Genomic DNA, 26,801 nt, shown 5'->3' with positions numbered 1-26,801 from the left:
TTTTAAAAATGCAATATATCTTGACATTTTTTTCAGTAATTTGCTTTTTGATGCTATTTTCTAAAAACTGTAGCTAAATACAAGAAATACAACATTGTCAGTTTACAAAAGCTTAGCATATCAATCACTGCATCATCTATTTTCTAAATAAACTTCATTTTTTCCCCATATAACTATCTGGAACATACAGTTTTGACAACAACAACACCATAATATCTCACAGCGCTATGTTACAATAAAATATCTCTGTCATAAGTTCGAAAGAAAAAGAAAATATAACAATAGCAACATAAAATTAAGGAATACAATGCATAGATTCAATCATTTAAAAATGTAGAGATATAATTTACTTAGTACAGCTCTTTTACTTTTAGAGTGAACCCTGTGACACTGACTACATGGATTCATTACAGTTTATCCTGACTTGAGTGACCGGCACAAATATATATAATTCTGAACATATTACATGATAAAAATGCTAAATATATCACTTTAACTTCAAAGGCAAATTTGGCTATAGTACATTATGGCATGTTTGGATAAGAAAAGGCAACACCTGGCACCAAAGCCAAACAGCAGCTTCTTTAACGGCTTCTCTGCAGAGACTTTTGAAATGTTAAGAATTTCATTTTACTCTTCTCAAACCTGCCCGCTCCCTGGCTTTATCTTAAAATGTATGTCAGCGGTGTCAGAACATGTGGCATTACTGGTCTGGAGCGTGCAAGTTTTCATTTCAACCAAACACCAAAACTAATTAAAGAGCTGTCCCCCGTGGTTGGAGGTGACCTCATTAGTAGTACGGCTTCGGTACGAAACCTGCATACTCAAGAGCCCTTGACAACACCTGGTCAGACACGCGCTGATATATGCTGTTTCTGTATAAATCAAACAATAAACATAAATGTGGTATAGGCAGTTTTCAGTTTTAGTTAGTAATCTCTAAGCCACTTGGTCTTTCAGCCACCAAACCAATCGACTTCATGAGAAGCAGTCATGTTTACAGACACCATCTTCACAAAGGTTACCACAATCTTGCGCACTACTTGTGACCTGCATAATAAGTCACTGACGGGCTGACAAGCTCATTGTTAGTATAGCAATAAGTGGGAAAAGCAGTTCAGACAATGCAACTATACAAGCTAGATAAGATACTTAACACGTAGTAGCACTCTTCAGGGGAAAATTTTTAAAATAGTCAAAATGATCAAGCTATCACGTGTTACCATTATAAAAAATGTTTAAAAAGACACAGAGATAGGTAGAGGTAGGAGGGGCAGAGTGAAAGTGGAGTCTCATTAAAAGCAGTAGAGTTGATCCTATTGACGGCATCAGAGGGCTCTTTTGGACAAAAAAAGGGATTCATTCTGTACTCATTGAAATCAGTGACACTAACCTTTTGAGACTAAGAAGAAAATGAAAAACGTTCTGAGACTGAACAGGGGAGAGGCTGGTTACTCACAGTGTCTTTAATGACAATCTCTAGCAGGTCTTGGACTCAGCCTTGGTGTGAAAGCAACAGTAGCACTGAGAATATCTTTTATCCAACCTGCCTTGACCTCCTAACATTCACTAAGCGTTCAGGAAACCCTTACAATAACAATCTACAGTCGCTCGCTTCTTCTCGTGAAAGCAGGGAAAAGAAAAGAAAGAATTCACTGTACTTCTCTTTAAGACTGCTGGATCTGAGTATATTCTGGACCATAGACATTTACAACATAAAACCCTTCAAGCCTGCAGTCGATATCTACTTTGTTAGGCACAATAAGTAGGCCCCTGTGGTATTAAGGTTCAGAGTGACGAACGACTCAGAACAACTGTGATGTCTGAGTGCAGGTTATGCACCAGCATAAATCTATATTAACCACAAATAATTTAGGTCTCAAATATATACTACATCTAGTAAACACCTACTACATCATTTTAATATACATCCTTAATGTATGTACAAGAAATCAGAAAGTGTATTACCATTTTACAGCCGGATTGAGAAGGATTCTCAAGCACAGATCTGTCCACTCGACGTGTGTTTAAAAGAATCTGATCCAGTTTTCTCTGTGAGCTCATTTCTGCTGCCTTAATTTTTGCTTCCATTCTGTAAACACTATTTACAGTCTTATAAAATACACTACGAGACCTGATTTTACAAACTGTATGATGACATTATGTACATTCAGGCAATAACAAAGTGAGTTATCATGTAACATCATCCGAGGATCCCTTGAGAAGTCTCTCACTTTACATCATGTCAGTCCACAAACCCATGAGCCAGATTACCTTCATAATTTGTCTGTAGTGGTAATCAATTATCACTACACTGTACATACAAAAAGGTGGATTACGGACACACGGTAAACAGCACGGTATGAGTTTGTGCACTTCTACAGATTGTGCTGCTGCTGCTGCTGCTGCTGCTGATGAGATGTAGTTGGCAGTGTCACTTGCAAAACTCGTAGACAAAACCACCGTATAGTATCTCTAACCTTGTTGAGTAAACCGGAGAGGTGTGTTTCAGTTTGGCTCTTACGTTAAGGCAAAATGTTTGGCACTTAGTTTGTACAGAATATTTGCTATTTCAAAAATAATTCAGAATTCATCTTCTTCAGTTCATGGGTCCTCAGCAGATCACGACCAGTCTCAGTCTGCTGCAGTGATCCGAAAAGTATTTTTGAAACAGAAATGCTGATGGTACAGAAACTGCAGATGATGCTGGGATGAGGATTAAGCATCCTACGATACATTTTTTGTCTCAAATGAGTCCCGATTGTGTCTTTTAGCAAACAGCAACAAGAAGAAGTCAGATGAACAAAGGTGTTTTCGTACTACAGAGTCTACCCTGACACCCAGCTGTGTGTGGTGGTCTTCACCCCGTGGGGGAAACCTTGTTGGGTCACCATTGGCTCAAAGTTGAAGTCCAGTGAGTCCCCGTCCATCAGAGTATCATGGAGGACAGTCTCCATGTCAAACTCAAACTTCTCGATGGACATGTCGTCCAAGTCGCTTGGCAGCTTTTCCGGGTGTGAGGGTGGTGGCAGGCCTGGTCGACCGTATCCGTTGGTGTTGAGAGGGCAGAAGCCGCCAGGCATGCCTCCCCCGCTGAGGTGGCTGGAGAGGCCATAAGGCATCTGCATAGGGCTTTTGGCTGTGGGCAAACGCGTGGTGCCCCCACTGTGGCTCAGGGACATGAGCAAGCGGCCGTTCATAGCCGCCGACGGGGCCGGGGCTTGACTGTGCACATTGTGGGGGTGAGTGTGAGAGAGACCGTGAAGGTGACCGTTCCCTCCTCCCATGAGCTTGGCTGCATGCTGACTGCTGCTGTACGGCGGCAGCATGCAGCCTCCGCTGGACTGAGTCACTACAGTGTCCACCGACGGCATGAGGTCTCCGTGCTGGTCTGTATCTGATGTCAGCAGCTCCTTCAGAAGCCCTGGGGGGCAGCTGTACTGGCCCATACTGGGCCCGAAGCTGGGCTTGCTCTCTGGCAGTGTCTGCAGTGGCATGGACGACAGGGTGTTCATTCCTGCTTGGCCATACACACACTTGCGATACTCCTGCTGAGGCTGCGTGGCCATACTGGGGGAGCTGTAAGCAGGGTACCCAGGGCTCGGCTGCATCATAGGAGATGGGGAGGACTGGGAGGATCCGGGGGTCGTCGCCCCTCCTCCAACCTGAGAATTATTGGGCGAGAGCAAGTTCAGGTTGTCCAGAAGGTTCTCCATAACATTCTCAGAACTGTGTCCCAGAGAGCCGGTCATCTCTGTTAGGCTGGGAAGTGTGGCTGTCATTTTGGCGCCAGGGGCTCCTGGGTAGCCCATATGCACGTCTGCCTCCCCGAGGTCATCTTCGGGCATGAAGGGTGAGAGGCGGCCGCTCACAGTGCTGGCGTTGGAGCTGGTCCGAGGCCTGAAGCTGCTCCATGCATCAAAGTCATCGTTGCTGTGGGAGTTGGGGCTGCCGGGCCACTTAGAGTAGGAGCCCGGGCTGTCTGCGCCTCCGTCTGGGCCGCCTTGCAGGGACAGCTGTGGGAAGACAGGGAGACAGTGTAACATATGCGTTGGGCAGAAACCGCTGGAAATAAAACCCAGGGCTGGGTGATACTAACAAAAATCAAACACCAAAGTACCATACCCATAATGTGATCTTGGGAATGGATTTTCTGAGGATGTTTACAGACAAGAGGACTATGAGAAACAATTAATTAGCAGTGTGGATATGATTACCAAACACAAAGAATCATTCTTAGATAATTTCTTTCAGCTCTAACAGATGTTTACCATGATATTCTATGTTGACACATCAACCAGCTCTTTTGGAACAAAGAGTGAGTGACAATTTATGAAAACATTTACCAAAACACTACTAAAATTAGTTGCTTTTGTATAAAAACCAACATTGGGCCACACATTCAGCTTTTTCTAAATTCTAATTTGAAAAAGAAGTAGAGAGACAGTGGAGGAAAAAAGGAAATCTTGGCATGGTTCAAAAATTCAATATCAGCTATCTCTGAGCACAGAAGCATTAGACGGCTCCTTTCTTTGTTTACCTTTTTCTTAGCTGCTCTTCCTCTGCTCTTGGTGAACTTGCTGTTGTTGTCCATGGAGGCTGCTCTGCGTCGCGGGGACTTGCCGCTCTTCCCACCCTCTGGGTTCAACATCCACCAGGAGCTCTTCCCCGTCCCCTCATTCTGGACGCGAACAAAGCGGCTGTGCAGCGACAGGTTGTGTCTGATGGAGTTCTGGAGAAGAGGGAGAAAGAGAAAAAGAGGAAAGCTGGGTGAGGAGCAGACAAACATAGAGATCTGCGTTTGTCCTTTTCCCAAAACCCCTCAGATCTGGTTTAGCATCCAAGTGCAAATCCCCCTGTACAGGTGGTTCTCCTCTAAAAACATGCTTGGCTTGACGGCTGACATACGGAGGAGAAAGGGGAGATTTTAAGGTCACTCAACAATCTAATGCCATTTGCTATTCAAAGGAACACATGTGCACCCGCACAATAGGTGTAAATAAATTTATTCCATGAGCAATACATCCTGTACAGAGTGAGGATTAAACTGCAGATAATCTTATCTCTAAATATACTGTACAAGTGGGCCTTTATTTCCTTTACAAAAACAGAGGGACCCATTGTAAAGCACCATTGTACCAACACTCACATTCCACCTGACTACGTGTCTTGTCTAAACCAGCACAGAATCAAAGGGAGGAAACAGACTAATCTTTCCTCCTTACAGACACATTAATTCTCCCCCATAACGTTGCTTAGTGACAACCCCAGTGGAAAAACTAATTTTTACGCAGGAAGCTAGTGAAGCATTATTAAAACACGACAAACAAAAGAGCGAGAATATTGGGCAAACGTCTGCTGAGCAAACCACAGAAAGTGAGACACCAATTCTGTCCTACTTTACTGGAACTGCTACTGTACCGGGACAGAACATTTCAGACTTCATTCGTTTTTCAACCTGTTAACATTTTTAAATTCCAACTCAGCCCAAACTGTTGTTTAAGGGACCATTTAACCTCAGAGAATAATTTACACTCTGCCTCTGTTATGGCCTGGCTTGTTTTGTGCCCAGGCCAGTAACGAGCCTTGGCCAGACATTACTGTACATGCGTAAAACTTGTTGTTATGAGAGCAGGGCTGGAACTCCTGGCGCGCAAACACACACACACACACACGCACACACACACACACACGCGCAGAGCTTAGCGTGCATAGTGGCTAACATCATCAAGACTGTTCCTGCTTTGAGTCACTGCTTCACATCTGGTTCACAATCTGCCCTCTTCTCTGCCTTCACCTCTGCTCTTCCTAATCTCTACCATCTCTTCTCATTCTTGACTCTGAAATCATCCCACTCTCGCCTACACCACAATTATTTTCACTGTGCGTTAATTTCTCAACAAAGTAATCAATGAGTTGTTTAGTCTGTGAAATTTTCCATAGGTCAAAGTGATGTCTTCTAATTGCTTGTTTTGTCCAACAATCCAAATCTGAAAAATAATTTATTTACAATGATACAAACAGAGAGAAGGAGCTAGTTCTTGTATTTGGAAAGCCAGGAATAGAAAAATGCCTGCCATTTTTGCTTGATAAATTACTTCAAAGATCAAAGACTGCAGCCATTTGGTGTTGCACTTCCATAAAGTCGGGGGATTTGCAAAAGACAAAATAGAATAAAAAGAATGGTCAAAATCGAAGCATGAGAAGCTGCAAATATCGTGACTTTGAGTCCCTAGTATAGGTCAAGCTCTAAAAACACTGGATACATTTCCCATAGTGCAACTTGATAGCTTCTTTCATTAGAACCTCCCCAACCGTTAAATCAAACATCTTTGAAAATCCACAACCCCAGTTTGTAACGAAGGCTTTCTGTTCAAGTATTTAAGTCCCAAGCCCAGGCTGAGATGACCCCGATGACATAATCGCGGCATCATCGGGGTTATTTTCTCAGACTTTCAGAAGCTCCCTCCAGAGCCGCAGGAGACATTATACAGCTGTTTTCACAAGCTGTGTAGGACTCCTCATCATAACTTAATTGCTTTTCATGTGTTGAACTGGTGGAGTTCCCCTTCAATGGATTAACGAAATTGTCAATTTCTGACAATCAACTGACCAATTAATTGTGTAATCTGCTCCATCAAACACTATTACCTTCCATTTCAGTCACAAAACCCTCTTTCATTTTCATGGCTTTTTTTTTTAAACATCTCCCCTTCTTCGCCTTTCTGTATCTTTTCCTTCTGTCCACCTCTTCCCCTCTCCTCATTGGAGGACCTCAGGCTCTAGGGCACATGAGGGCCCTCCTGAACACTGGCCCTTCACAAATGAATGAAATTACATCCGAATCAAATGACCCGACTGCCTCAGCCAATAGTCTCGGGCTAGTTTCCATGATCTGGGGTATGTGACAGCCCCTCCCTGATTAGCCCCCCCCCCCCGGGCACATCGGTAGCTATGACAAAAGGCGAGGAGTAAAGTCTGGTCATGAGCCTCTCTTTCCCATGACCACTAAGAGTGCTGGTAATTTCAGCTGTGCTGCAACAAGGAATGACTGCAATGTGAGCGCAGATGCCGGGATGTCCTCTTACAGCCGTATATCATCCTGAACACAGGAAGGACTAAAGACAAACTCCACTTCAGAGGCTCTGGCTTCTATTTGGGCTAACGTCACAGTCAGTGTGCTGGGTGCTGTGATGGTCATGAACATTTTTGAACCAGGTTAAAAGTCCTGATGCGAGGGAGCGAGTGCAAGTGAAGGGTCACTAAAAACTGCTCCGATGGTTAATACCAGAACTCGGTGTGCTGTGTGGGGAGTGTGACCGAGGGTCGGTCTCTGGTGGGACCGATGGAAATGTCTCACACTGTGGGCGTGTGGGTGCGAGTGCTTTGAAAACACACGTGAAGACACACACACGCACACAAACACGGACATGCATATAGACTTCCAAGTTTGCTCAAGTCCCTTTTTTCCTTTTGCTATAATTAATTTCATTTTGTTTCTTTCAAATTAAGAGTCTGTTTCTTTTGAATCCTGCGACTGTATGTGACACTGATTTATCTCGGGCTGCAGTACACAGGAATCTTAACATTCCAGCTAATCACTGTGTGCAAAGTTCAATCGTAATCACAGCCAACTTGTTAGTATCTCTTAGGAAACAGTAAAGGCAGGATTCCCAGCCAGGCAGTCATCACAATCAACATTCCTCAGCAAGGTTACAAAACCCATGATTTCACAGAACTGAACTCTGATTACTGCTGCCGGAGGACGGTCCTATCTTGTGTTGTATAAAAATATGACAATAACGTTGTTCCATCTCATAAGTAGAGTTTTTTTTGTTTCTTCCCACAAAGAAAAAAGCAACAAAAAAATGAAGAAAGGTTCAACCTGCACTCAAAATAATATCAACCCGCTTGCAATTAATGAATAGTTAATGTGATGAAAACCTTTTTTTTTTTGGTACCGAGGAATTTAATCATAGCAAATGTTGTGACATTACTGTTTCTCTTAAGGCTAGTTCAAGTAACCAGAGATAATAAAAAGACTTTTCTCTGTTCTGCCTGAGCCCACCGCCAGGAGCACCACCTCCGTTCTCTGAGTCAACAGAACAGAGCGGAGCTGGCAAAACATGAGGAAGTGACCACATGAAAGCGGACAGTGACAGGAAACAGAGCTGACTTCCTGCCTCACAGGAAACACGGCGGTCGTGAGGCAGAGAAAAAGGCATGGAATGCGAAGCCGCAGCGCCGTGAGCCAAGTGGACACCGCAAATTTACCCCCCCACCCCCAGCACCCCCCGCCCCCACCACCCCACTGCCAGAAAGTTTATGTTTAGCAACAGGCACTAATCCCTGATGTCACACTATATCTATTAAACGAAAGTAATGTTCGGTTTGTCGTGTGACTGCTGAAGCTGAATTACTTGACTGGATACGTCATGACTCAACAAGTGGCTGTGGTATGGGCATCTGGGTGGTGTGAGTGTCTGTGAGCCGGAGAATGTGTTTTGAGTGTGGGCTGTTTAAGAAATGGAGAAAGAGGGGTTGTGTGCGACAGAGTGGGCATGGATCAGTAAAGAACACACTGTGCTGGTTTAAACTCCCTCACTGGCAGCACTACTGAAAGGCCACAGTGTTCGGTACATCACCCTCTCCTTTTCCTCGCCTTCCTTTTCTCCTTCTCGTTTTTTTCTCGTCTCCTCCCTCGCTTTCTTGTCTCCTCCCCCTTTTAATCTCCTCTCCTTCTCGCCTTGTATTGCCCTCTGTCACCTCCTTCCTATTCTTTTCATCTCCTCCCTTCTATTCTGTCCTCCTCTCGTCTCCTTCTTTGTCCTCTCCTCTCCTTTCCTCATTCGGTTTCCTTCTCTCTCTCTTCTTCTCTCCTCTGCCTCTCGCCATGTCTTCCGTCGCCTCCTTCATACTCCTGCATCTTCTCCACCTCCTGTCTCCTCCTTTCTTCATCTTGTGTCCTTCCTTCTTCTCTCCTCTCCTCATCTCGTTTCCTTCTCCTCTTCCCTCCTCTCCTCATCTTGTTTTCTTCCTTATCCTCTGCTGCCTTCTCGCCTCATCTCCTCTCCTCTGTCTTCCTTCCTTCTCTTCTCCCGTCCTCTCCTCCTCTACGTTCTCTTGTAGACAGTAGCCGAGTGCCTGCAGAAAAGTGGAGACAATGTACCAGACAGATGCTGGCACAATGACCGAGGTGCTGACACTCTCAGAGCTGCTCAAATGTCAACGGATCTAATGAAAAAATCCCCAGAAGAGTGCAACACCACCTACATGCAGGCCTGCTTTGAATCAATTGAAGCCACAAGAGAAACCTCAGCTGCAAAGGCCATATAGCTATAGGTATAAAGAGTGTGCAGCAATGCTCCCTCCTCACTGACAGAAAGCGTGCAGGTACAAAATCACACGCCATCAGCTCTCTGTGCAGTTTCACATAGTTATCAGAGATATGGAACTGATGAAAGTGAAAAAAAATGTGGTTTCCCTGCACAATTTCCACTGAACTGATCAGAGAAGCGGTGCTGTCCTGAACAGGCTTCTTCACCTTTCATTACCTATGTGTCAGCTTTAACAGTAGGTGTGTTCTTGCACTGTAAGTAGCTATTTTCTCTGTAATGTCTGCGGCTGTGCAGAGGCCAACCTATAGACTGGGTAGCACACCATTTCTAACTGCCAAAGTAAGTAGCCCTAAAGCTGTAGCTTGGTCATGTCTGGAGCTTTGCGCTGAGTCCGGCTGAGTTAGAGCAGTGTGGTTAAGACAGAAAACCTGTTATTAGGCTAACACCAGCTCAGCAGGTCTGCCTGCTTAACAGCAGCATGGGGCCGAGCACGCAGCTCCAGATGAGATGGCGGGGCAACAAGTGACGGGGAACTACCGCTCGCTGGGATCACAAAGTCATCAAAAGCTACGCTCACAGCAGGATTTTCCCCTCCGTGTCAGATGCACTTCAGTGATCCAGAGGCCAATTACAACTGATTCCATTAGATTATAAGAAGAAGTTCGCTTTTATAATAAAAAAAAGGCGGTGCATTGTGGTGAACTGGCACATAGAATAAGATCAAAGTAATAACACCTGGGGCCAGCGAAGAGGCAGAAGTGATTTTTATAGATTCAGTTCTTGGTGGCTAAAGATAACATGAGTTGACCCAACTTCAAATAGTTTTTTTAGTGCCGAGACAAATGTGTCTATAGCACAGAGTACCAAAAGCTATCAAGTGCTGAACGCCGACATCAAATGCCTGGTCGGATTTGTACTCTTGTGGGCTTTTTCTTTCAGTTTCTGATTCTTATGATCTTGAATTGGCACATTTTAGAGTGCATTCATTCAGGCAAAGTTCTTGAACAGATGCTTGGCTTTAGACAACGTTTAACATTTTAAGAAGTTTGGCTTCTTTTGTTAAATAAAAAATGAGTTTTGTAGAAAAATATGTTTACGTCCCCTGAAAGTAAGGTTTCATAAAAACTATCTTGGGTACTGGCACTAATTTCAAAAATTTCAAACATTTAAATCTTTACAAAACAAATTAAAGGAAAAGGGAGCCCTTTGACTTGCAGACGAAAGTCAAATTTAATTTGTTTTTCTGGGGGGTTTCTGCCTGGTTGTTTAATGAGGTTTAATGAGATTTCTGATTAATTGGACATTAATAGGCAATAAAGACAAGATCCAGTTACATGAATTGCAGATGTGTGCACCTAAATTGTGCCTTAATTTTCTGTGTCATGGGATATTTAGTTATTGGTGTAACATTTTGAAATGGCATATGGTAGCTTTACAGTATTTCTCTTTGGGGTGATTGCCTTTTGTTGGAAATGAAAGGAAACAGAGAATATCGGAGAAACTGTTAGAATCTGGACGTGCTGATCTTCACGCATGCTCAGCTATGCTCATGGAATCTCTCTCTTTCTCTCTCTCCCCCTCTCTCTCTCTCTCTCACAGACACACACAAACAAACACATGCAAAAAATAAAGCATTACAGCTTCACATTACCACATTCACAGAGCAATCTGAATAGCCTGTGATGACTTCATGTGTTTGCAGTTTGATAGGCTATTATCAGCACCAATACTGAGCTGACCAGTGATAATCACTGACCTATTTACTAAAGTCAATACAGCAATGATCATAAAAGGCGCTGGAAATAAAAAGCAGGGCACAGGAAATGTAAAGCCTTGGGCCTCTTTATTATTTACACCCTCTGTTTCATTAAAACAGTTTGGAGAAAAGGAAATGATTGTTGTTATTAATGTTGCAGAGCAGCGATCAACACAGCACTGCGCCTCAGGTTTGACTGGCCGGGAAAGCATAAATGTGTCACTGTTAGCGGCGATATAAAAAGAAATCTGTTTTGCCACAATTTCTGTCTTTAAAAAAAGTCTCCGATTAAAAATGGAAACTGACCCTAGGATATGGCTCGAGCCAGAAATAGGTTGTTTCTGCCCTCTCCTTCCATCCCGCCCCACTCCCAAGTCTTCTATTTCTCTCTTGTCCTTTTCACTTGCTCCACTGGGATATCACGCACGTACACTACTGGCCACAGCTGATCGCACACTCGTGTTGCAGCAAAAAAAAGGGTCCCTTTCTCACCCGCTGACGTCAACTTCCAATAATTCAATTTGGCAAAGAGAGGGGAGAGAGTAGGCCCCAGACACAGAGTGCTCAGTGTGGAGCTCCTTAAATTCACTTTAGAGTTCTATGACCCCAAATGGCAGTCTATGACTTCCAGGAAAGTACCTCTTCAAAATGGTCATTATCAGATGCTGAGTTATATGACCATTGAAAAGCGCAGATGGAAAGGCAGAAAACGCAAGTCATGCAGAAGCAAATCTGTCTGCAAATGTATTTACTGACGGCCTCTTGGCAGGATCTCCTTTTCACAATCCTCTGCAAGAAATCTGAGTGCAACCAACTACCCCCCCCACCAAACACACACACACACACACACAGCTGAACTTGGAAGCCTGAGCAGATGATGATTGGTTAAGCTGAAGATTGATTGGTCTCACAGACTCTACAGACAAATGACAAATAGTCAGTGAGTGGTTTTGTGCATACGGTGCGAAGCAGCAAAGCCGCTGACACTCTAGGATCTTTCATCACTGTATGATAGTGTGAGACGGGTGGCGGAGTGGAGGGGCTATTAGCAAACTTCCTGCTGCATTGTATCCGCACAGGAAGAGCTGGCCGGTCCTGATACTGATCCCACTGATGCCTCTTGTTTCTATCCAAAACACTGCAAAACGAGGCCCTGGTAGGCGCAACGTAAGGGACTAGCTGAAGAAAACAGTGGGTTCAAGAGCCACCACTTCCTAATCAAAACTCTGTAGTCTGACTGGGCAAAACAAGAGGAAAAAGGAAAGAGGGGGCCCTTGTCCAGGTAGGCTTTTCCAGCAGGATTACAAAGGCAGATAAAGCTTTTACTGTACATCTTCGATAGAGTTCCCCACTTAAGATTTGCCCTCACTACGGATCCAAACAAACAGGACTTGGTGAGAGAATAATAATTCATCTGTTATTTCCCTCTGGTTTCGCCAGGTCTGACATTTCGACGTATGGACTCATCAGGCTGTCCTTGAAGAAGTTTAAGCACAGTTAAGCTAAAAAAAACCAAAAAACTAAAATTAGTCATTCAAACTGTCGTTTTAAACGTGAACGTGATTAACGTTCAACTGACACATTGAATGCTTTCATCACAGACTCTTCAAATCATGCCTCAACTCGTTTGAATGCTTACACTTCAAAAGACACTTCAAAGCCTTTCAGTGTTTCAACTTCGCCTGGATTTCTCAGAAGAACCTCCCCAAGCAAAGAATTGGCAGAATTTTCACCACTTTGCAAAAGCTCTGAATTTTAAGGCATTCGAAAAGTTTCAAATGTTTCCGATTTTGTGAGCGAAAGCAATCACGTAAACTTTACTGCAGAAAATTGTTACTGCTACAAGAAAAAAAGAAATCTCATTAATAGTGTAATATTGATTTAACCACACTCTCCTAATCAGTCACCTGACATGGAAGGCCCATAAACATTGGCTGCGTTGGTCAGGGAGTAACTGACTGAGTGATTTACATTACATTTTGTATTTCTTTCTGGCTTTACATGTGCTGTTTATGATAAATGTTACACATACTTTTAAAATAATGTCACAGCAGCATGTTAACAGCAATCAGAGCTCCGTGTTTACATGCTGAGCCCTCTCTTGTGCTCGCTGATTTCCTGATTCAGACTTAAGCAGCACAGGGACCGGGTTGTGCTGGCAAAGCTTACCATGCTAAAATATGTGCATGTGTTGCTATGTGCAACACAATGTGAGTCTGTAAATGCACAGAGCTGTGTCTGTGGAGCAGGGATATTTTTCGCCTCTGATCAGCAGAGTGGCTGGGCTGGGCTGCTGCCTGCTCTCCCTGGATAAAGATGCAGTGTGTGGACCACTGCTGGGTGCCTGTGTGGCAGCGTGCGTCTATAGGCCTGACCCACCACGGGAGGGATTGGGGGGGTGGTGGTTATATTTAAATGCCTGTTACCCCAGTTCAACCTGGCAAACACGGGGATATCCCCATGCTGTTTTTATGGCTGGATGTTGGTCCAACAAGAAATGTCCATTCGGTTACAGAGTTGAGAGAATTTTTCTCATTGGTACACTTTTTTTCTGTGTTGTTTTATTACATCGAACAGCAATGACATGAATAAGTGTACTTTCAAACGGTCTTCATGAGTACAAATAAGTAAAAATAGTTAACACACTACATGAGTCCTTGTTTATGGGGTTCAGCAGTTGGGTGTGTGGATGAGGTCGTGGCCGTCAGCATGACTAAAAAGAAAGAAGTCTGTACTTGCAAAAACTCAAACATCAAATGAAAATCAGAGAAAAACTACCACAGAGTGTTTAACCACAATCCTAAAACACCACAGCGACTCCTGTTGAGCACCAAAAACGTCACCAAAATTAAACCAGCCTGGCGCTCTGTCGGGCGCATGCTTCCACCAAGGCCAAATATTGACGGAAAAATGTTGAATCTCGAAATGTTAAGATATGGAAAGTGATCAAAGATTCCTGCCACATCGCTCCACCAAGTTTGGTGCAAGTCGGTTCAGTACTTTTTGTGTACTCGTGACGAGCAAACCAAACGAACAAACATGGGTGAAAACATAACCTCCTTGGTGGAGGTGACAAGTACATTATTTGCAGGTGAGCGCTTGAAAGAGTGTGATACTAATATCATGGCCTGAGCCTAGAGTCAAAAATAACCAAGTTATTTTTCAAGAAAAAGAAAGAGGTTTCTTTAAAGACATACTTCTTAGCTTTCTTTCCTTTGTGAAGGTAATTGTATTGTACAAGACTGTGTGAGTAATTGGCCACAAGTGTCTTTGTTGGAAGAATTGGAAAATGATTCATTTTTAAGTCTTTTTTATCACAAAGTAGTTTTTTTTCTTTCCCATGTTCTCATTATGAAAAGGAAATGACAGTGACACATCACAAAATAAATAAACTTACATGAATCTAAATGGACGTGTGCCAGGGACTTAATTCAAGTGACTCTTCATTTTAACAGAAACTGATGACTACATAGTGACTTTATGTGTTTTGAAATGCAAAACAAACGATGTTTAACATAAAGATATTGGTCTGTTTAACACTTCTGTATCTCTGTTTTTTTTTTAAATTATCACCAGTGTTGTTGTTATTTGGCCTTATTTCTATTACACCAGTGCCATTGGATGAAACACATTCAATACGCCGTAACTGTGTTGCTATGCTAAATAAAAGTCTCGCAAGGTCAGCTGCTTTGTGCTGCCTTGTGCTTCTATGTGTTCATTTTGCTGCTCAAAAAAAAAAAAAAAAGGGCCAGTGATAACAAAATAAGCTGAAAAAGCTTAAAAGTGTCGTGAAGTGTTAAAATGTCCTCTGGAACTACTAGATCAGTATGTGTGGTTAACATCCAAAATCTCCTCCCGTGAATATTAAAAAACCTTATCAGTCGTTATGATTGCTCACATTTTTGTGAGGAACAGCAGACAGCAAGTGTGACATTAAACCAGGGCACCAGGACCTGGATTTGGCAGCCCAATCAGAGGGGCCATTATCGAGCTGGCAGCCGTACAGGTTCGGGACAGGAGGGGCACATGAGTAAACCAAAGCCTCACTCCAGCATTTACTTTGGCTCTACTTAACTGAAGGCCATACAGTATTATTTAGCAGAGAATGAATGAATCACGGAGTGATTAGCACGGTATCTCAATATGAGTATCGTAATCATTCAAGTTGATCACGTAGAGGGGTGATAAGCAATCAAGACTGATTCGTTTCGCAACCCTGAGCGGAGTTTAGAGGAAGAGTGAAAAAAACGAAGGAAACACTGGACGAGGAAGAAACCACTTAATCTGGCGTCACACTCAGTGTTACTTCCCCCGCTGATGACATCACTGCCCTGCTACTGCATGCCTTGAACTGCTCTCAAAGCACCCCACTTCCTGTCAGGCTGAAACTTGCATCTCTTAAAAGGGTGGGGGAACAGGTGGAGGAAGAGAGAGGCGAGAGAGTCTCGATCAAGAGATAATCCATGCAATCACTGCATCCAACTACACGTGTCTGACATAGAAAATACAACAACTAATACACTAGACAGACGTTGTAATGCCACATTGTACATTACATTCAATTTCTGCAACATTAAATTCATTATTTTCCAGAGATCATGGCCTTTTTTGTCATCAGGAGAGCTACAGAGAAATGGTGAGTTGCATAAGACAGACGATATAAGCTCAGCGGTATTTAAGCTCCAATACTGGTGCAGAACAGAAAGCGTGGACGCACAGACTTAAAAATGGCAGCGTGGTAGAAGAAGGCCAAGGACTACACACAATTTCATTTTATTCCTACAGCTGAATTCCAGCTGTTTCTGGTTGTGCTCATGCTCTGACGAAAGCCTGTGAAATAATCACTACATGTCGAGAATAAACGGAATAAAATTTCTGAATGACAGCGTCTCTAAACAATGAAAATAATGATTCTGGACTCTTAACCTCCCAACACGAAATCCTGTGCTGTCAACAGATCAATAATACTTTTTTCTCTGGTATCTCTCTTGTCAGTTGCTTAGTTCGGGACCTGAATGATTCATTCAGAGAAAAACGAGTCCACATGTGGCTACATGTGTAATCTGCCTGACTGGCACCGCCGCATTTCCTAGAACTCAACACAGGAAACTGAATGGTGGAAACTAAAGATGCCACCCTCAGACTGTACAGTACATCTAGGCTCAAAAAACCTACATGAGTGTTTATATGTAGCAGTACCCCGGACATACACAAATACTCTCAGGAAAACTATGTTTTGGTCGGTCTCAGCTGTCAGTCATGGCGAAAAAAAAAGTAACATCCCACATTTTGGACATCAGTTTTTAGTCCATGCACTGTGTGCCAGTAGAAGCTGACGAGTGAAACCTAACTGCTAGTAACCTCTCCTCTCCTCTCTGTGGGGTGTTTCTTTTATAAACACTGTGTCAGGCCAGGAGCCTCCCTATACAACGCGGACAATAGCGCTGCAATGTCGCAACACGAATGCGAACCTTCACTGAACACTCCTGAGGGCGGTATGGTTACGCTGCTACGCACTTTGACCTCGAAACAAGCTATTAGTTCCTGTGGCAACAGAAGCGGGGAATCTGCTGTCTGACGCACAGTCACAATGGCACTTCTGATTAAAGTGCGCATTTAAATTTCCACCCATTGCCGTCCGGCTCCGGAGCCCCAGCGAGCGCTCGTGTATGTGACAGAGAGCCTGAACGCATGTGTGATTGTGCGATAATGCCAGGCCAGCCTGACAGGCACCGTGCACAAACGCCTTGGGGCGGGAGTTGCACAACAATGTGGGTCTGGGTAATACCTGTGGTTTGGGGCCCTCGGCAGCGAGCGGTCCCGTTTAAGTGTTGTTCTACTCACTCCCTGTGTGTCTGCAGCCACCTCACACACACACACACACAAACACAGAAGCTATGAGAAATTGATGGGGCACCACATTTGTCATCTGTGAAGAAGCATTGAGGGCTTTCACTTCTCACTTGAATGGTGAAATTATTTCAAATCCATACAACAGTTCCTCTTCTAACACCAAAAAAAAACAAAAAAAAAACAAAAAAAAAAAACCAAAACACAAAGCTGAGGTCTTCCTGTTAACCCCAAAGGAGATTTTTCCAAATTTCTGACTGAAGAGAAGTTGTGAGAGCAGACAGAGCAACAGAGGATTCTGTGAAACCAACTGCCATGTCTGGGCAAACCCACTGCCAAAACAGACAATCACGTGCTCCCGTCCCGCTACTACCAAACCCACACTCGGAAAAACAAAACATTCTGACTCATCCTAAATGACTGTTTACCTGGCCGTGGAGCTGCATGTCAACTCACTCTTTTTCGACTCTAGAATAAAGCACCCTGCGTGGGCACCCATCCTCTGTCCTGTTGAATGAGGCTCTACTCTCTGCTGGTGCCTTTTTGTGTCACTTACACTCTGTTGCTGGATGCTACACTCTCTGTCCTCTGGTCTACAGCCAGAAAAAAAAAGCACTGACAAAACAAAACTCTGGCAGGAGTGCTGCAGGGGTTGTGTGATTCCAGTGTCTGAGGTGGGTGGAAACACCCGTGTACACATTTGACACGATTTGTTTGAATTCACTAAGTGAAAGGGGCACTTTACAGGGATTTTCCTGGGTCCTTTCCAGTGAGATAAAACCTGTGTAAGTGTAAAATTATCAGCTGTAGCACCAGTTGTGTCACCAACAGAGGTTGAAAATATCACTTATGATACAGTGAGCTATTATTCCTCAGCTCAGAAAACATAGAGTTTTAATAGATCATTCTGCAATTAAGTATGTTTAACTTCATTTTTATCTGTTTTACAGAAATAGTGTCTGACGGTGAGTTGCATCTTGGATTAGGTTCCAAGCTGGTAAAACACCCGCGGTCATTGAGCTCTGAATCTAACAAACCTTTTTTTTAAAAGCAAAAGGCCCTGCAAAAAACAAACAAACATTAAAATAATAATGAAGAATCGTGTAGATAAAGAAAGTACATGATCTGACTGGAGTAATTTGGGTATTCGTAAATATCCTTAATGTCTAAATTAATCCAATTAGGGATTTTGAGAGGATTCAAATTCAGAAGCTGTGTAATGGGACCAAAATTTTCTTTTTTCTGCCTTGAGAAGCACTGAAATTCGTTACATAACATTACTACAAAACACAAAATGCATTAAGAGAGAATTTCAAGTCTCAGTTGTCTAGAATTTCTCGTTGGTGGCTCCGGTTGCTGCTGCCATGCAGTGTTTGGTGGAGAAAAAAATAAAAGCCTTGACTGAGGCGGGTGTAGCAGACCATCTGGAACATCAAAAAGCACATCAACCCCCTGCAGATACAATGTGGTTGTTTGTTCTATGGAGCAACAGCAATCTTAATTATTGCTCATTTAAAGTTAAACTTATTTACATGTCAAAGAGGTTCTACGTGTTTTTTGGTACATTTGAGTGAAACCCCCCCCCTCAAAAAAAAAAACTCACTGCATCTGCAATGCAGACTTGACAAGAAGAGCAATGACCCAACAGGATATGAACTTTTTTGAGTCGGAACTGCAAACTATCAGGCCCCTTCTGTCAACCAGACAGACAGACAGACAGATAGGCCTACTGGATCCCCTGAGGCAGACGTGATCCCCTTTCTGGTTGGTGTCCCGCGGCTTCTGTCGCTGTCCGTTGGCTTCCTCCCATGGCATTCTGGAGACGCTCTTGAAGGTTTACTGTGAAACCATGACCCCGACAGCACCAGCACATGGAATCAATTGTCAATACTCATTTGAAGTTAAAATGACGTGACTTCATAGCTACAGAATGGCTGGATCCATAAATAAACACACATGTACCACACGCAGATATAAACATTCAAACACCATGCGCCAGATCTGTCAACCCTTTGTAGATCACTTCAGTAACAGAGCGCTAACTCTTCCCACAAGCTAGCCTAGTTCCAGCGCGAATCACAAAAGCACGACTGACCTATTTGACAAGCATCTGAACTCTTCCCCATCTTTTTTTTTTGTTTTTATCCCCATGTTTTACTTCCGTTATTTCCTTTTTATTTTTTTTAAGTTAAGTAGAAAAGATTGACCCACTTTCCTACCTTTTTTTTTTTTTTTAAATTCAGTCTGTTTAGGTTTGTGATTAATTTCCTAACATGTTCCTTGGTAGAGGGAACGAGAGTCAGATCACAACAGAGGGCACTGATGCTGGGGCTGAGAGGAAAACAAATGTTCAGCAGAACATGACAGAGAGCATGAGGTTGAGAAATAATCCGTGAGGCTACTAGTTTCACACTGTTGCTCAATCAAATCAGTGTGAATGAGCATGGTTACATCACTTTGAAAATGACAATATTTTTCACTCATTTTTATACCATGCTGACTGTCAAAAGCAGGTAAACAATTGGATAGACTTGTGCAGAAACGCACGGTTTATCAAACTAAGCTTGTTTTGATCGTTTAAGTCATTTAGCAACCAAAGGATTTGCTGGTTCATCTCAAATGTAAGAAACGGCTCATTTCTGTCTTTTGTATCGTTAGAAATTAAATAGTTTTTGGGTTTTGAACTTTAAAGATGTCACCTTCAGTTTTTGGAACTTGTAATTGGCATTTCCTCTTTTTTGACGTAATAAAGACTCAACAATCCATCAGTTATTGGAAGGAATGAACAATAGGTTAATTGCTATTGAAAATAATCATTACCGCAGTCGTTGTGTCTACCAGGACGTTGCACACAGAGCAGAACAAAGACAAACAGGTAGTGTTCATCAATACTCACAGCTGCTTTTTAACACCCGTGGTGTGCTAGCCATGGTGATTCAGCACATCAAAGCACTAAGTGATATGAATTGCGAAGGAGGAAAAATCGGCAGTTGTAAAGAGATACTGGATAAAAATCAGCTGGAGAGAAAAGCAAAGTCAGAATATCATGCCACAATAAAAAAGATATAAAAGTTTGTGCTGGAATGTTCCCTGTGTCGGCCTGTCTGTCTGTCTGCCATGGTGTCTGTGCATCTGCCAGCAGCAGGGCTTTAATTATGAGGCCCAGGTTATGTGCACACACACACACACACACACACACACACACAGGAGACTAGCGTCCCACATATCTCTAACACAGTGCCTCACAGTTCCGCTGACTAACCAGTGGCACCAGACTTTGGCCTGCGGCTCCCTGATTCCAGTAAATGCCTTGTTATGCAACTCCTAACAAGTGTCACCCAGTCTGCACTTAGAGCATTCTGAGCCTCTGCTGTTCCCTCTTTCTCTCATTTTCTTTATCTCTTAAATTTTGTCTGTAGAGAGTGAGCGGTTTGACCGCGGTGGTGGTTGGTGGGGGGGGGGGGGGGGTGTCCAGTAACCCCTTCAAGAACACTAAGTGTGGCCTGCTTTGTGCAGAGGCAGAAACCCAGGAACGGAGAGGCAGGCGATGCAAGCAGGAAATGGGGAGGAGGGTGAGGAGAACTCCTCCAGCTCTTTTGCTGCGAAACACAGCTGCCCCTCATGTCCTGGGGCAATGCCAAGGTTGGACTCCTCGACTGACTCAGGGGGGCGAGAGGTGTGCATCTATGTGTGTGTGTGTGTGTGTGTGTGTGTGTGTGTGTTGAACCAGTAGAAACAGGAGGACTGCTGTTCTATCCCGCTCCCTGTCCTACTAATACACATCCAGACCCAGAGAAACAAGCGGTTTGTGACTGGCGATAAAGCACAACCAGCTTTGTGCTCACTCAGGATTAAAACACCTTAGCTATTTAAGCCGTATTACTGGGGTTCGTGGGGATGATTATTCCCGATAACACACAGCAAGTACATACACCTCCGCATCATCCCTACCGTGCCTACACAGAAGAGCAATCTGACTCTACATAATCATCAGTTAACTAAATTTAAAGCGGTTAGAACAAGACAATAGAAATCTGTCAACCCGTTAGGATGAAGCGTCACCACTGGTACCAGTGCGGCACTCCCTTTGATGGCTCTGCTTGTATTAAACCATTGCCAGCAATTAGGGCTGACCCAAATGCTTCGAAGCTTCAACCGTTGCCATGGTAATTGACATTCAAATCAGTATTCGAATGCTGCGTTTTGGTTTTTTTTTGTTTTTTTAAATGATGCACTACCGCAAAAAATCCAAATAGTCCAAATAGCAATCCAACATTATTTATGATGCACCAACATTAATAATTATTAGTTATTCTCAGACAGGGACATTTGATCTCGGTGATAGTTCTGTGCATCGCAGGTCTCAGCTAACGTTACCAGCACTGACACTGCGACAGGGACACTCGACCACGTGACAGGTCTACAAGTTACAGCTAGGCAAGCAAGATGTGGAAAAAGTCAAGCGTCTGGAATAACTTCCAAATATGTGAAGATGGCCTCCCAAAATCGGAGTCCCTGATGTGCCAAAGGAAACTGGCTTATCACAAATCTTCAACGAGTTTGGCGAATGACCTGAAAAGTCTCTAGCAGCTGCCGAGACGCAGCATGCTAACAAAGCATGACGCTGAAGTCCCATGATGTAACTTATCCCGGCAGTCACAGCAAAAGGCAAAATGAAGCTTGAGAGTTAAGGGATGCTTCACGTATTCGGCTGGACTCCTCACGCTGTCAGTGCAACTCAATTAAAGCAGCACAAGTGGTTTTTATGAATATGAATATCGATCAGCCGTCAGGTCCCTGGAATCCACGACTTGGTTATAAGGTCAGATTAGAGAGGCCTGTCCTGTATTCCAAGACACCCAGATTCCACACACACACCTATATCCTGACCTACAGCACCACCCATCTGAGCTTCTTCTCTCGGCGATACCTACACTGTTTACTGTAAGACTAAGTGGGGCTGGAGTCAATGGGTGCATTTACATGGCAATGACCCCCGTGTCACTTGCTGTACGATCTACTCGGACCTACGTGTTTGTCTGCTCCGGCACAGTTTGTTTTGAGATCCGTGGGAGTGTTTACCAGCGTAGGCTGAGGAATTTCAGGTCAAGAGAGCGCCGTGTACAGAGAAAACCTATGACCGAATTGATCTCAATACTGACATCAAAGAGCGCCTGAGCCACCCAGCTCCCCCGCCTTAAACCAAATATTTATCCTGTGGTGACGTACGTATAGTAGAGAAATACAAGAAAGAACAGACTTTTGGCAGGTATGCAGGGATGTTTGTGTACTGTATATATTGTACTTTATTAATGCATGTGTGCAATTTGCGCGTGTGCTGCAGCCTGAAAGTAATAACATTTTGCAGAGTGAAATGGGCATATTAGAAGTAAATAACCAGCTCTGCAGAAAGATTTGATGATACATAATTTGTGCCATCTGTTCCTCTTCCTGTTGGATAGTGTCCTGTGCCAGGGCCAGTGTCCAGTCCACTCGGAGAGCTTCTCCAAGCTGGTCCCACCCGGCACAACTGTCCTCAAAATTCACACTGTCGCAGACGGCCTGAGAAGTGTGGAGGCTGTCATGACTCAGCTCAGACACGACCGACTGTGGGGGATCGGCAGCGCTGTGAAACAAGCTCGACCTTAAACGATTATAGTTCACTTCAGGATAGCCCCGTCTGATCAGTGCGATCCGTCACGTGGAGAAAAGATCCTTGGTAACCTCAGAAAGATCGAACTCTATACTGTAAAAAAAAAAAACCCTGATTCATTGCTGAAAAAACATTTTGTCAAATTTTAAATGGAGGAGAATCGAGGAGTTAAATACTGACCGACTAACACGACTGTCTGAAAATAATTTTTTACATCAAAGGGGCCATTTAACAAGAAACACCACAACAAAAAAAACACATGGCTGGCGAGAAAACTGTCATTTTACATTGTCATGTTTATTCTCGCCGCGGCTCATAAGCAAGCTCGCTCAGAGGAGACAATGTGTGATAGCCCCCCCTGCGTTGAACCAAGGGGAGCTCTATGAATAACTCGCCTCGCAGCAGTGAATGGCACTTTTCTTTCCCACAGTATTACTCAGCCTACACCCCCAACATGGCAGGATAAGCAGCGAGCCCAGGCGGTGGCTGAGCTCCCCTCTCCAAGCCGCCAATCACACAAAAAAAAAAAAAACTGTTGAAAGACGGACGGAATGGCGGCGAGAAACTTCACTGTTTATTTAGGTGTTTGAATGAAGACACAAAGACATGTTCAAAGTCTTTGTCCCTGTGACTCTGTTGCATGCTTCACAAGATGTAAATGATTTACTTTTGTAGTTAATGATGCTGGCGACAATTAAGCCACAGTCATTTGTCTTAACTACACTCAGCTATATAATAACTTCCTAATTACACACTAACCACTAAGTATCACTGAAAGAGTGTTTACCGTAGCTGTGTTTCATGGCCACCGAGGGGCTGGTATGACAGTGACGTGACAATCACGCGGCCAAATGAAAAGTCTGTGTTCTCCAGAAAAAACGTATTGCTTACTGCATCGTTTTTAAGTTTAAAAAAAAAAAAAATAATAATAAAGGATTATCCTGCCTTTTAAAGTCGGCAGCAGTCCTGATCTTTGTCGATTCTCCACGACCTCAGACTCTGCGTGACTAACGATCCGTAGGTGTTTGTGTTTTGAGGTGTCACCGTACCACACGCTGCCTATAGATTCTTTACCCGAATCCCTGTCAGCTTTCACCAACTTGCTGATAATTGTCCTGGGATCCTCACTGATGTATTCGGTTTTAATTTCCCACATTAATGCATCCCTCCGTGCTTTATTTTATGAATTAACAAGGAGTATCTGGGATGATTCACTGCTCATTGGAAAAGAAACATCTTTGCTCTTTTCAAGCAAAAATGTTGTTAATGGAGAGCAAATTCTTGCATAAGAAACCCTATATTGATGTCTATAACAGGGACCCACGCACACTCGAAGTCCTATTTATACGCCGCTGTGGTTAATGGAGAGATGAGAAAGGCACTTTAAGTTAAAAGCATGTTACCTACGAATCATAACAAAGCCACAGAGTAGCCCAGATGCTGAGACCTTTAATGTACCAATGCGTATGACGAGCCAAATTGAGGGATGCTGCTTTTCTTCAAAAGGCCAAACCTGCTTGGACAATATCACCGCCCTAGCAACACATCTGCCCAGCACCTGCTTTGCTGACACTGGAGGGGTCGGGACTACGTTTGACAGCTCAACACGAGTTTTGTGCTTTCTGTAAACACTGAGGTCAAATGAACGACTATGGAGCAAGGGCGTTTGCTGTGCAGAAAAATTTAAAAAGCAAGACAAGCATTTGGCAAAATATAAGGGTTGTGACTAAATTTTTTAATTTTTAAAAATTTTTTTTTTACATCTGTCTATGTGATGCAATAAGAAGTAAAAAAAAGAAGTTCTCGCTGGCGTTTGTGACCAACGTGACTGTGTCATTTCTCAGCACATGACTCCAAGACGGTAGCCTGCTCTGACAGGGGGAAGACGATAACAAAAACACTCCACGACTGCTTTAAATTTCATCAGCAACCCAGACAGCATATAACAGAGGGAAGCTGTAATAAATCTCTCACCGTGTGACTTCAGGCTCAATATGATTTCCCGCTGGGAGAGTAGACTGTCATCAATTTATTGTCAGACACCGCTGAAACTATGTGTCTCGAAAGGAAGGTTTACGCCCTTCTATAGCGTTCAGTGGGAGGGCCTGTCACACCACATCAAAAATTTTAAGTCCCCTCTTGTGTAATGTCTTGGACAGTGTCCAGGACACATGAATGCCTCTGGTATCTCCTTACGACATAAACGTCCAAACACAGCCTCATTGAAGGCACGCTCTAATATGGAAAACTGAATTAGCCTTAAAATCCACCATACATTTAAAAAAAAAAAAAAAAAAAGGGCCAACTGAGAGAGGAGAGCTGTCTCAATCATACAATGCCAGAATTGGGAGATTTATTGAATAGCACATTCAGGAACATATTAAGCAAAAAGGAAAAAAAAAAAAAAAAGACCCTGTTGAGTCAGCAGACTCATATAAATCACATACTGCAGAAAGAAGTCAGATGACTGTGGCAGCAACTGGCCAGTTTAGTGAATTGCCATGAACTGCATGGATGACAATGAAGGGAGACATAGTTTCACAAGACCCTGAATAGGAGCGAATGATTAACGACTTAACTGTCACTTAACTCTTCATGCACGCTGCTTTTTTTTTTTTTTTTTTTTTCCAGTGTAGAAAAAAGTTTGTGAAAAAGTAAGGGGTGCAGCGCGAATATCGGCTGAAGTGTGTAACAGTGATAACGAAGGGGAGGATGATGGAGCTTTAAAAAAAAATAAAAAAAATAAAAAAACCCAACCCTGACCAAAAAGCATTATATAGTGACAATAAACTGACTATTAGGAACCGTGGGCAAGCCAGAAGACCCTGGAGGGCTATTACAGTGATACCACAGGAGATAAAAAACATAGCATAAAGCACAATGAAGTCCCTGTGAACCCACTGTTAAGTGGGCTAACACAGACACACCAAGACTCCGCACTGGAAAACTTTGTTCAAGAACTGGCACAGGCCACTGCTTTTATCAAGTCTGAGCAGCAGCCATTAATGCTGTCAACGCTCAACACACACACACACACACACACACACTAAAACACACTTGCATCTCCTGGATTAAAGTACCAAACGAGATTTGAAAGAACACAAAACAAACGTACCTTCCAGCCCGCAGAGCTGTTGCTGTCTCCTTTGTCCTTGAAATATGGCACGCTCTTCACCATCCAGTCATAGATCTGAGACAGAGTTAGTCGGTTCTCAGGAGAACTTTCGATAGCTTTGGTTATGAGGTCTGCATATGACATATTCCCCCATGCGTTTCGCCGGGAGGAGCTGCTCTTCCTCTGGGCAGCGGCGGCAGCGGCGGCCGCGGCCGCCGAGGGAGACGAGCCGACCGGGGAGGAGAGCAGAGGCACCTGTTGCTGCTGCTGCTGCTGCTGCTGCTGCTGCTGATGCGGGAGTTGCGGGTTCGGGTGCTGCTGCTGATGCTGCTGATGTTGCTGCTGATGTTGTTGCTGATGTTGCTGCTGCTGCTGCTGCTGCTGCTGCTGCGGAGGTTGCTGGTGGACGCAGTTCTCCTGACACTGGAAATCAGTGCACAGGATGACAGGCTTCTGCTCCGTGAAGTCCTCGGTCTCCTCCAGCAGGCTCAGGTTGTTGATGAACTCGGCGTTGCCGGCGGGCTCCTGCTTCACCGACGGCACCGGCGATGACGTGTTGGAGTCGCCCGGGTTGATGAACTCCGGTCGCGGCAGGGGCCAAGTGCAGGACCGGGGCCGCGGCAGGGGCTCGAAATCCGGGTCGATTTCCACCAGATGTGGCTGCTGGGCCGCTTCCGCCATGGTCGAGAGGTAACGCAGCCGAGTGTTACAATGTCATGTAAATGCGGCAAAACCTGTCGCCCCTTCAAAAGTTGCAACGTCGCCTCTGAAAACGTGAGCGAACGCGAGATTTATCTGTCCGGGAAAAGAGTTCTCCGCCTGGGCGCAAACTCTACACTGACAATTACATCCCAAGCCTGAAAAAAGAAGGAAAGAAAGAAAATCTGAGTCATCAACGGCAGAGAAGTAAGTTTCTAAAAAGGCCTTTCATGTGAAAAAAAAAAAAAAAAGAAGAGAAGAGAACGACAGGAAAAAAAAAAAAAAAAAAAGTTGTGCAAGTGACCACAGTGTGTTGACCCGCGGCTTTGTTGTTGTTATCCAGTCGTAGTGATGTTCGAGCCTGCGCCCCGTCCAGCCTCTCGACTCTCT

The 26,801-nt window shown here is 43.9% G+C and overlaps 1 protein-coding gene across 1 annotated transcript; it reads right to left on the bottom strand.

Moving 5' to 3' along the window:
* Nucleotides 1–26,801, bottom strand: foxo1a (forkhead box O1 a). The gene is made up of 3 exons (XM_040130752.1): nucleotides 25,713–26,801; nucleotides 4,541–4,732; nucleotides 1–4,016 (listed from the first exon to the last, which is right to left on the bottom strand). Exons 1-3 carry the CDS (start codon nucleotides 26,391–26,393, stop codon nucleotides 2,829–2,831), a joined length of 2,061 nt encoding a protein of 686 aa, XP_039986686.1. The 5' UTR covers nucleotides 26,394–26,801; the 3' UTR covers nucleotides 1–2,828.

Source organism: Xiphias gladius, chromosome 7 (genome assembly GCF_016859285.1).
Source record: "Xiphias gladius isolate SHS-SW01 ecotype Sanya breed wild chromosome 7, ASM1685928v1, whole genome shotgun sequence".
NCBI classification, from domain to species: domain Eukaryota; kingdom Metazoa; phylum Chordata; class Actinopteri; order Istiophoriformes; family Xiphiidae; genus Xiphias; species Xiphias gladius.
Note: the sequence above shows the minus strand (reverse complement) of the source record. Positions and strands in the feature narration are given on the sequence as shown.

What these genes read in the sequence shown, in the direction of transcription:
- foxo1a (XM_040130752.1), bottom strand. Translation starts at nt 26,393, where the DNA reads ATGGCGGAAGCGGCCCAGCAGCCACATCTGGTGGAAATCGACCCGGAT. An exon ending in ACAGCTCTGCGGGCTGGAAG is followed by an intron (nt 4,733 to 25,712) that starts GTACGTTTGTTT and finishes CCTCTTCTCCAG; the next exon opens with AACTCCATCAGACACAACCT. An exon ending in GAAGAGCAGCTAAGAAAAAG is followed by an intron (nt 4,017 to 4,540) that starts GTAAACAAAGAA and finishes GTCTTCCCACAG; the next exon opens with CTGTCCCTGCAAGGCGGCCC.